We start from the raw sequence: 12,058 nt of genomic DNA, 5'->3' as shown, positions 1-12,058 counted from the left end.
AAAGAAACAAGAGCAACAAAATACTCATTTGGCTGGAAAAATATACTCATCTGGCCTCAGCAAAAATTAACTAATTTGTATCAGATAATTAAATAAAATCCATTCGACTCATTTCATCAAATAGTAATACACTAGTTGGTGCACTGTGAACAAGGCATTATTCTTTGCTAGACACAATCTTATTTCATCCGACTTTGCTATTTTAGTCATCCTGCTCTTGTTAATTCTAGCATGCCAATCTAAACGTTTGAATTGGCAATACACATTAGCCAGGTGTACATTTCTTTGTCCCCATCCTCCCCCCATTTCTCGATTACTTTATTTTAGACGTTTTCCACCCCACTTCTCTGTTATTTCATTTTGGAACTACTTTGTTTATTCTACACTTGTACTTGTTAATCTGATCGCCATGTGCCCTTGAGGAATGAAATTAAAAAACCCTGGTGTCTGTTACGCCAAAAGAGGAATGATTGACTGATTTTGGATTGCATTGGATTGGATTGGATTAGACTTTATTAGTTTCACACTGGTGAAAACAAGGAAAGAAATTAATGAAAAAACAAAATACAGTAGCTGCTGGAAAGGCAGCCACTTTTGCGGCACCATCTTAAGTCAAACGAACAAAAAAAATAACATAATATGACAACACAAAGACACAGACAGTCATTCAATCTTAAGCACTTTCTGCACCCTCATTCTTGCATGAAGCAGTTCTACATGAAAGAGGAGAGGATCAAAGTGTCCTTTTCACCAGTGGATCACGGATGTCATGGTGGAATGTACACGTATACGATCTGCTAAATGTTGAAAGCAAACAGGAAGCTGTATCATCCATTGACTTTACTTTTGGGCACAGGAACACGTGACTTAAAGGACAACCGACGTCTCCGGACAAGTTGTGTCCATAATTTGTAAAATGGCTCCACATGACTTCTACTGGGCGTATTTTAAAGATTCCACCGCCTATAGCTATATTTTACGTTTTAAGACTTGCGCTGAACATTCAGGAAGTCTTGTTTTTGAGTTGGTGACGAGTCCGTACGTGACGTCATTAAAGGTCCGCCTCCTCACCGTAAAAAAGACTCATTGTAGCGTCTTTCCATCACGTCAATGTATTGTAACGTCCGGGGCTTGTGAGTTGCATGTTTGGGGGCTGGGCTAGTCGGGAGAGATTACGTCACGGACAGAAGGGAGGACCTGAAGGAGAAGTCCGCGAGAGAGCGAGAGAGTGGACTGCGCGTGAGTTGTGGTGTAACAACAACTCCGGTATGATTGTGCTAACTGCAACGTTTGCTTAATAAAAGCCTGACCAGCTGTGCCAACGCCTGTGCGCATCCTTTATCACGCCGAGGGGCATTACATTGGTGTCAGAAGCTCCGGATTCACCCGTCGCACTTCGAACTTTTGAGGGAAGATGTTCCGCGACGACGCTACTCGGCAGAAGGTAAAGGGGAAGGCCTTGCCAGGTGGAATTGACGTGTCGGAGTCAAGTGGCATGGAGCGCGGTCGTCTTTACGGTGACAATCCGCACCAGAATGGGCATGAACCCGCCATTACGACAAGTGCAGCCGTCGCCACGAGGAGTGATGAGAGCATTAATGGCGGCGCCCTTGGTCTCGCGTGGCCCTCCATGAAGGCGCTGAAATTCTCCGGGAAGGGAAGTTGGGAGGCGTATTTGGCACAGTTCGAATTGGTGGCCCACGCATCGAACTGGCCGGACAAGGTGAAGGCGGTGCAGTTAGCACTTTCACTGACTGAGGAGGCTACGTCCTGTCTGCTGCTACTGAGCCCTGGACAGAGACTTGATTACAGCGCGCTGGTGGGCGCTCTGCAGCGGCGCTTTGGGGAGTTCAATTTGAAAGACTCTTTGCGCTGCGAGTTCAAGCAGCGTGATCGACATCCCGGTGAGCCGCTACGTTGTCTAGCCCATGCGACCGAGAGCCTGGGTCGACGCGCATATGCTGGGATGCCAGAGGAAGTCCGAGATGAACTGATTCGTGACCAGTTCATCCAAGCTCTCAGACCGGATGAACTGCGGCTGCACGTCCAGCTTGCCCACCCAGCAGCGCTTGGAGAAGCACTTGCCCTTGCGACAGAGAGGGAGATCGCAGTCAAGGGATTACTGCAGACAGCAGCTTGCCCCGATTCGGTGACATCGTCGTCGAAAGGTGAGGCGTGCCGGCCGGCGTGGGTGGAAGAGCTGGTGTGTGCGTTGAATATCCGGCCAGCACAACAGGAGGAAGGGAGTGGTCGACGTGCACGCCCTGCTGTCTGCTGGGGGTGTGGAAAGCCAGGTCATCTGCTGCGGCGCTGCTCAAAGATGAAACGGCAAAGGGTCCCTGAAGGCCGGGCAGCGCAGACCCCTCCAGTGGTCAACCGGGAACTGCAGTCCACATGCGGAGCGGTGACAGTGGGTTGGACAGACATGGGGGACCCCAGTCAAGTCCGCATGCAGATTGGAGACGTGTCCTGGACAGCCTTGGTGGACACTGGGTCGTCAGCCACAATTGTGAGGCCTGACGTTTTTCCAGCAGGAACCGTCTTAAAGTCGACACACACAAAACTGAGGACAGTGACCGGTGAAACGGCCAAGATGAAGGGCAAAGGGACATTTGTTTTTGGCCTGGGGGGTTCCTCAACAACCCACTCAGCTTTGGTAGCTGACGTGAGTGACCCCTGTATTCTAGGACGGGACTTTTTAAAAGCCACAAATTGTGTGGTGGACTTGGGGGCTAGGGTGCTCACCCTGCCAGGTGGCCAGCGTGTCGAGCTGATCACGGCATCTCAACAGGATTCCCCAGGGGTGGCCATCAACACAGTCGACCCTTCAGCAGTGCTGTCCACTCTGCCCTCGACAGGCGATCGGGTAGAGGTTACTCGCCCTGTGATAGAATGCCCACCAGAGGGGGCAATAAAATCAAAAGAGATGGAAATCCATGGAGAAGCGGCTGCTGCCGGGCCAACATGCTGCACCTTAGAGGCTGTGGACACTGCAGAGTGGGCTGCAAAGCAAGAAGAGGACCACGACCTCAACCCAGTGCGGCAGTGGGTCCAGAGTGGCAGGAGGCCACCCTGGAAAGACGTGATGGGACTCTCTGCTGCTTCCAAAGGCCTTTGGAGCAAGTTTGCTGTGCTACGCATAAAGGATGCTGTGCTGCAGCATGCTTGGAGAGAACCTGCTGCCGGGGAAGAGAGATGGCAGGTGGTCGTGCCGAAAGCTCTTCGAGAGACTGTGCTGAGAGCTTGTCATAAGGGCACTGGCTCAGGACACCTTGGCCGCGCAAAGACCCTCCGACGGCTCCGCCAAGTGTTCTACTGGGGACACCATCGACACGACGTGGATGACTTCTGCCGGCGCTGTGAGGAGTGTGTGGCCGGCAAGAGACTTCAAACCCAGTCGCACGCACCACTTGAGGCGTTCAGGAGACCTGCGGGCTGCTCAGGGGACCAGCTGGGGCTGGAGTTTTCACACAGACGGCGGGGTCGGCTGCAGAAAGCCGGTGCGTGTCGAAAGCGAGATTGTGACGTGTGGCGCGAGGGGCGGAACTTCCAGGCGGGGGATCCGCCTTCCACCAGTCGTGTCCCGGGTCAGCCAGCGGGAGGCAGAATTGACTCAGAGCCAGGTCGACCGCAGAGACGGACACAAGGGCCACAACAGCTACGGCTGGAGGATTTTTTTGTTGACCCCTCGGGGCGAGGGTTTCATAAAGGGGAGGGTAGTGTAACGTCCGGGGCTTGTGAGTTGCATGTTTGGGGGCTGGGCTAGTCGGGAGAGATTACGTCACGGACAGAAGGGAGGACCTGAAGGAGAAGTCCGCGAGAAAGTGAGAGAGTGGACTGCGCGTGAGTTGTGGCGGAACAACAACTCCGGTATGATTGTGCTAACTGCAACGTTTGCTTAATAAAAGCCTGACCAGCTGTGCCAACGCCTGTGCGCATCCCTTATCATGCCGAGGGGCATTACAGTATTTTGCTGTACTGTTTATTTTTAAACCATGTTTTACATCCAAAAGCCGCCAGCAGAGGGAGGCAAACTCCATGGAAAGAATGTATCAGAGCTGTGGAAACGAGCTGATTCATTCCTCACCGGAGCTGGTCGCCATTTTTCTGCCTCTTTTTGAGGACCCCCCCCGCCCCCGTATGTCCAAATAAATTCGTTAATCGATTGCAAACATGGGGCGGCCCGGTAGTCGAGTGGTTAGCACACCGGCTTCAGAGCGCAGAGGTCGCCGTTTCGCGTCCCGGTCCGGCCTCCCTGTGTGGAGTTTGCATGTTCTCCCCGGACCCGCGTGGGTTTTCTCCGGGTCCTCCGGTTTCCTCCCACACTCCAAAAACATGCATGGCAGGCAGATTCACCACTCCAAATTGTCCCTAGGTGTGAGTGTGAGAGTACTGTTGTACGTCTGTGTGCCCTGCGATTGGCTGGCAACCAATTCAGGGTGTCCCCCGCCTCGTGCCCGAAGACAGCTGAGATAGGCTCCAGCAACCCCCGCGACCCTAATGAGGAATAAGCGGTACGAAAAATGAGATGAGATGAGATTGCAAACATGTATGCTTTGCTCATCAGGACTATTTGAATCATATTCATAACTGGATGTGTAACAAGAAAGCATATTCTCCGAATCTGAAGCCATTGTTTTGATTCACCAGAAATGCAAGACGTCTTGGCGTGATGTCACGAAAGGGGGGCGGGACTTTCTGAAAATGCCCAATTCGCAGCTCAATTTTTTGCAGATTTTGAACACTTCAAGTCATTTTTATTGGTGTTTTGCATTTGACTAAAAATATCATACTGCATGTTTTCGGTATTTTAGATGCTATAAAACGTTTTTCTGGTGTCAGTTAAAAAAAAAGTGACGTCGGTTGTCCTTTAAACAAATCCTATCCATTTTAACACAGATACAATAATACTGTATATGTTGGTTGAATTTCTGCAAGGTCTTCATTTTAACATCTTCTTGCTTCTGGCACATGTGTGTGTCCAGTCTAAAATCCACGCAGCACGGAGTCTGAGCGAGATTGCTATCGACCTCACTGAAACAGGAACGTTGAAAACGTCCAAACTGGCCAACATGGGCAGCAAAGGCAAGATTATCAGTGGGAGCAGTGGCAGTCTACTCTCTTCAGGTTAGTTCATACATATCGATTTTGTGTGTGTGTGTGTGTGTGTGTGTGTGTGTGTGTGTGTGTGTGTGTGTGTGTGTGTGTGTGTGTGTGTGTGTGTGCGTGCGTGCGTGCGTGTGTGTGTGTGTGTGTGTGTGTGGGAGAGAGAGAGAGAGAGAGAGAGACTGGGGGGGTTTGCACCCAGGCAGGGGGTGTGAATGTGTAAGATTAATAGGCGAGTGCATTCTTCGGTGGTGGCATTCGAGCAGGGCGTTGGTTGAAAGCTGGATGGACAGAAACAACTGCCTCCATAGGGATGCCATCGATTGTGCAAGTTATGTTCACATGCACAGAAATGTGTGTTCTCAAGGGGCTGCATTTGGTGTTTAAATTGGACAGGTGGACAGTTCGTGTGTGTGTGTTATTTTTCTCCACAGGCTGTGAAACACTGGTTCCCATCCATGACGACTACTATTTGGTACCAAGCCACACATAGAGGCTGCATGTCGACTTGCACTGCATATACGAATATATATTAGATATATAAATGCATTCAGAATCATTGTGTCTCTCTTGTGGGAACAAACTACATTGTAGCCCTTGATAAAAACAAGGTTGACACCGATCAAATTACAGGATTTAAGACCAGTCAAAATTTAGGATGCGACCGATACTTTGCCCACACTTGCGTGGCAGGTTAATGAAACACTCAAAATTGTCCTGCGGTGTGATTATGAGCACAAATGGTTGCTCGTCTATTTGTGTCCTGTGATTGGCTGGCAACATGGTCAGGATGTCCTGCACCTCCTGTCCAAAGACAGTATGTTCTCATGTAGAGAAGCGGATTACAAAATGGATGGATGGATACGTTTGTAAATATGTTTTTTAGATCATGGCAATGATCTCTGGCATTCTCAATTTTATTTTGTACTTTATTATTTAGATATGTAATAATCTGGTGTCCAAATTATAATGCAAATAATATGTTGTAATCCAAACAGCAGGTCTGGGAGGTTATTCTGACATCTTGGAAGGAAATTGAAGAAGTGTCCAAAAACTCATTTGCAGTTCTTTGATCCCTCCAAATTGTCCTGACCCATTGCTATGTATGACCATTTGGAACAGTGCATTGTATCCAAAATTGCTTTTATTGCAAGCATTCAATTTATTCTCTAAATTATGCTGAGTACCACTTGTATATGCTGTAAAAATGAGAGGAAAAACATACTTTGCGTCATCATGTGCAACATTGTGTGTTATCACAAGTTCATATGTTTTAGCTATCCAATATTCTCAGTTTAAAATGACATGATCAGAAGCTGTAGAAGTCACTCAAGTAAATACAATCTCTGCATTGAAGCATAAGGTTGAACGTGAGCCTCAACGCTGTGGGCAGGGTTGTTTTAAGAATCTTACACACCAAAGTAGGTGAACCATGGTCGCCATAGAAACAACATATTTTGTTTTCTTTACAAAAGGCCAGTCCAGCATCCTGAGGATTGTTGTGTGTTTTAAAGCCCATGTTTAAATAGTCAACAATCCGATCTATGAGTGAATTAAAGTCATCTGTTTTTTTTTGTTTATTTGTTTTTATCTGCCACAGCTTTCTCAGCGGGTGAGTCTTGCGTTGTTTCTGTCTTTTCCCAAGATGAGGACGACGGTGTGCTTGTGTGCAAGCAATTTGTCTGAAATCTAAGGCGTGTTACAAACAAGACTGGCACCATCTCTGGCTCCCCAGAGATTGTGCGTCATTGACTTTTGTCCTCTGCACTGCCCCCACCCCCATCTTTCCTTGAAACAAACAGTTGCCTTATCGAAATGTTGCACTCACTTCCCTGTAAACATCCTGGCAGACTTGTGCAGCTGCATGGACAATCTCTCCTTCTTTTTCCCGGACAGCCAAGACCTCCACAACAGCAAAGAGCAGCATAACAGTACTCTCCTGACACTTACCCGCTCGGATTGTTTTGCAGGCTCTCAGGAATCCGACAGCTCCCAAACAGCCAAGAAAGACATGCTGGCTGCGCTTAGGGCCCGCCAGGAAGCACTGGAGGAAACGCTGAAGCAGAGGCTCGTGGAGCTCAAGAACATCTGCATCAGAGAGGGTGTACGGCAGGAAAAAAATCAAATCGCCACTCTTCTCAATCTTAAATAGTGTCCCTCATTTTATGTTTAATTTGCAGGAGCTGACAGGGAGACTTCCCAAGGAATACCCTCTCGATCCAGATGAAGAAGCTCCCACAGTGAGGCGAAAGATCGGTACTGCCTTCAAATTGGATGAGCAGAAAATTCTTCCAAAGGGGGAGGTAAATGATTTTAATTTAATGTCTGTTTTTTAACACAGTCTGTGACATCCTTTTGTTAAAATAGTTTCAGAATGACAGCCAGGTGTGCTCATAAGCAGTGCCCCTTTTGAAAAATTGCTGGAAATTGAAAATTGTCTTTCAATTCAAGTATGACACTGCTTTATTTTCTAAATGTGCCTTGAGGTTCATCGTCTCATTTTATAACTTATTTTAACCAACAAATCTTTTACGTACCTGCAACCATAGTAACCCCATGACCAATTTTCCCTCTAACCGCCGAGTGTATGCTGTGGCCACACACCAGTATCATCATCATATATATATATATATATATATATATATATATATATATATATATATATATATATATATATATATATATATATATATATATATATATATATATGATCCTGTTTGTGGACTACAGCTCTGCGTTCAATGCCATCATCCCAGAACTCCTCATCCCCAAACTTCTCCAGCTTGGTGTGTCCCCCACGATCTGCCAGTGGACCCTCAGCTTCTTGACAGGACGGACACAACAGGTCAGACTGGGAAATATATCATCCACAACACGAACCACGAGCACTGGAGCCCCGCAGGGATGCGTCCTCTCTCCATTGCTCTTCTCTCTCTACACGAACGACTGCACCTCAACGCACCCAGCTGTCAAATTCATAAAGTTCGCAGACGACACCACAGTCATCGGTCTCATCAAAGACGGCGACGAGTCTGCGTACCGACAACAAGTGGAGCAGCTGGAGCTCTGGTGCAGCCGTCACAACCTGGAGCTGAACACGCTCAAGACAGTTGAGATGATGGTGGACTTCAGGAAACATCCATCACCACAGCTACCCCTCACACTATCCAACTGCCTGGTGTCAACCGTTGAGACCTTCAAGTTCCTGGGAATCACAGTCTCCCAGGACATGAAGTGGGAGGTCAACACCAACTCTATCCTGAAAAAGGCCCAACAGAGAATGTACTTCCTGAGGCTGCTAAAGAAGCATGGCCTGCCACAGGAGGTGCTGCAACATTTCTACACGGCTGTCATCGAATCCATCCTGTGTTCTTCCATCACCGTTTGGTTCGGGGCCGCCACAAAAATGGACAAAATCCGACTTCAACGGACAGTTAGGACGGCGGAAAAAATCATTGGCACCACCCTACCCACTCTCGAGGACTTGCACACTGCAAGAATCCAAACTAGGGCGCGGAAAATCCTACTGGACCCTCCGCACCCTGCCCACCACCTTTTCCAGCTACTCCCCTCAGGCAGGCGCTACCGATCCATGCGCACCAAATCCAGCAGAGATTTAAACAGCTTCTTCCCCCAAGCCATTAACTCTTTGAACTCTTTCAACAGTAGCCAAAATGGAACTGTATAGTGCCACTTAGCAGTTTTTTTGACAACGATACTCGTGCAGCGTGTTCTACCGGAAACAAATTCCTTGTGTGTCCTACATACTTGGCAATAAAGATGATTCTGATTCTGATTCTGATTCTGATTCTGATATATATATATATATATATATATATATATATATATATATATATATATATATATATATATATATATATATATATATATATATATATGTGATGATACTGGTGTGTGGCCACAGCATACACACCTGATGTTGCTCATAGTGGTCCTCAGTGTGCTCAGGGAGCTTGTGTGTGCTCAGACACATGAAAAATTAGAGGGAACACTGGATCACCTGGGCGGCTCGAGTGGTTAGCACACCGGCTTCACAGTGCAGAGGTCGCCGGTTCGCATCCCGGTCCGCCCTCCCTGTGTGGAGTTTGCATGTTCTCCCCGGACCCGCGTGGGTTTTCTCCGGGTCCTCCGGTTTCCTCCCACACTCTAAAAAAAAAAACATGCATGGCAGGAAGATTGACCACTCCAAATTGTCCCTAGGTGTGAGTGTGAGAGTGACTGTTGTATGTCTTTGTGTGCCCTGCGATTGGCTGGCAACCAATTCAGGGTGTCCCCCGCCTCGTGCCAGAAGACAGCTGAGATAGGCTCCAGCAACCCCCGCGACCCTAATGAGGAATAAGCGGTACGGAAAATAAGATGAGATGAGATTGGATCACCTTTGTGATTTGCAGCAGCTCAGAAAAAGGATTATAGATATAAAACACGATGGACCTGTCATCTGCAATGCATCTGTCTGAATGTTCCTTGGTTGACAAAAAAATACTCCAGAACTTTACTACAGTACTTCTAAAAATAGATCCCATCACGGGAAGAGCTTGTGGTTACATGCCTACCAGTATACAGAATATGTGTGGGTTCTTGTATTTTTTTTGAATTCCGCAATTTGTTGGCTTTGAAAAGTTTTCAGACACTTTTTTTAAGTCACAAAGGTTCCTGTTCAACATTGGCCATTATTTCAATCACACAGACAGACTCAAGCAGTGTGTCAGAGATCACTCAAGACTGACTGAAAGCGCGACCATGTCGACTCCAGTGAATATATTCCAATGACAGCAACATACAGGCAATCGCTATCGATATATACGATACAGAATATGCACAGGTCATTCTCAAATTACCGGTAGAATATAAAATCCAGAAGTCTGGTTCCAAAAATTCAACCAAAATTTAATCAACCAATTGTCTGATTTAAAAAAACACGGTCAATGTAAAATAGAACTGGAAAAAAAATATTTTTTTACAAAATCATCACCATATTTACAGTCCAATATGGAAATGGTAGGCAACATAATGATCTACTCGTTAGCATGTCGGCTTTATGGTGAAGAGGTGTAGGATTCAATTTTGACCTTCCTGTGGGGAGTTTGTATGTTCTTCCCATGTCTGCATGGGTTTTCTCCAGGTACTTTGGTCTCGTTGGGCACTCCAGATTGTGCCTAAGTGTGGTTGTCAGCACAATGGTTGTTTGTCTAGGTGTCCCCTGCAATTCGCTGGTTCAGGGATAACTGCCCAAAAATGTCTGGAATACGCACCAGCACCCTCACAACCCTTGTTGACTATATGCGGATTAGAAAATGGTTGATAAGGATGTGGACTAAGGCTCAAGGATACTTTTAGGATCGAACCCACAACTCAGTGTGGAGAAGACCACTCAAGTTTTGAGCCACACCACCCATATATAATGTTATACATCTGTGTAAGCTCTCAGTTGTACAGGAGTGGTCCATCGATGAGAAGGTTTCTTCAGCCGTCATCTGTACAAATTTGAACAGATGACGGCTGAAGAAACCTTCTCATCGATAATGTTATACAGTATATTGTTGCCTAGCCCTCTACCGCATTCTAAATGTAACTTCAATTGAATTGTTTGACTTGGTGATACCTGCTTTACAAATCCCATCAGAAATGTGGAGAAGGAGACAGTCTTTGTTATGGACACCAGGTTGTTATTATTGGAATGCCAAGCGTTTCTTAAGAAGAGTATTCAACAGCGAGAAAATCCGCTGCGACCATTATAAATTATTTCAACACCGTTCTCTGTCAACCCTCGTATTCAAAGAGACTTTACAGCCTCTGTAAACTCAGCCTCTTGTTGTTTTGGGATTATGAGTAGGTAATTTAACATAGCTCGCTGATGTTGCCCACGTTCAGAATCAGAATCAGAATCAGAATACCTTTATTCGTCCCGCATTGTTGCCATTATATCCTTGCTTGTGCTCCTCACAGGAAGAGGAGCTGGAGAGGTTGGAGCGGGAGTTTGCCATTCAGTCACAGATTACCGAGGCCGCCCGGCGCCTAGCCAGCGACCCGCATGTGAACAGTAAGAAGTTGAAAAAGCAGAGGAAAACGTCTTATCTCAACGCGCTCAAGAAACTGCAGGAGATCGAGAACTCCATCAATGAATATCGAATTCGCTCTGGAAAGAAGCCCACGCAGAGGGCCTCGCTTATAATTGAAGGTACCAGCAGTCTATAGTTGTCATCTTATGACGATATTGTCTTCCATAGGGGTATCTTCTATAAACGACACCATCCCCCTTGTCATTCAATGATAAGAGTTGTCAAAAGCCTTACTGCATTCGTGTTTACGGACAAACCTGGTCATTAAGCAAGCACCTCCTGGTGTTTCTCATTCCTGTAGAGGCCAACATGGGCTCTGAAGATAGTTCGCTGTCTGACGCTCTGGTGCTGGACGATGACGACCCCCAGGTGACTGGCACCCCCAACTTCTCACCAATGTCGTCACCCCACAAGGGCCTCCCCCCACGTCCACCGTCACACAGTCGTCCCCCACCGCCGCAGTCCCTGGACGGGCTGCGACACCTGCACTTCGGTCACGCCGACTACGACAAATCGCCCATCAAGCCTAAAATGTGGAGCGAGTCGTCGCTTGACGAGCCGTACGAAAAAGTCAAGAAGCGCTCCTCTCACTCAAGGTAGGAGTGCCAGACGATGTGCAAATATGTGTCCGCTCCATTGCCGGGGTGTGGAATATTGAGTTTTAGGACTACATAGACTTTCAATGCAGCATAAGAAACCTTTAACTCTCTGTTTTTATCAGAAAAAAATGTTTCTTTGGAGCTTACTTGACTGTTGGGCAGTGGTTCTTAAACTGGGTTCGATCGAACCCTAGGGGTTGGGTGAGTCAGTCTCAGGGATTCGGTGGATCCTCCGCCTTCAGTGTAGTCCAGGGGTTGTGTTTTCTTTTTGAC

General features: G+C 47.2%; 1 protein-coding gene across 8 annotated transcripts in view; it reads left to right on the top strand.

Annotated features, from left to right (window-relative positions):
- The window catches only part of frmd4a (FERM domain containing 4A), a 196,836-nt gene that overhangs the window by 178,999 nt on the left and 5,779 nt on the right, over positions 1 to 12,058 (top strand). For all 8 annotated transcript variants that reach the window (XM_088996803.1, XM_088996804.1, XM_088996801.1 and 5 more), the window contains exons 14-18: positions 4,986 to 5,127; positions 7,077 to 7,210; positions 7,287 to 7,409; positions 11,074 to 11,305; positions 11,488 to 11,782. In XM_088996803.1, coding sequence (XP_088852929.1) covers positions 4,986 to 5,127; positions 7,077 to 7,210; positions 7,287 to 7,409; positions 11,074 to 11,305; positions 11,488 to 11,782 — 926 coding nt within the window. The remainder of the gene's footprint in view (positions 1 to 4,985; positions 5,128 to 7,076; positions 7,211 to 7,286; positions 7,410 to 11,073; positions 11,306 to 11,487; positions 11,783 to 12,058) is intronic.

The sequence above is a fragment of the Hippocampus bargibanti genome, linkage group LG05 (genome assembly GCF_051943395.1).
Source record: "Hippocampus bargibanti isolate YZ-2025 linkage group LG05, ASM5194339v1, whole genome shotgun sequence".
In the NCBI taxonomy this organism is placed as follows: Eukaryota; Metazoa; Chordata; class Actinopteri; order Syngnathiformes; family Syngnathidae; genus Hippocampus; species Hippocampus bargibanti.
This window is presented reverse-complemented; position numbering and strand designations above follow the sequence as displayed.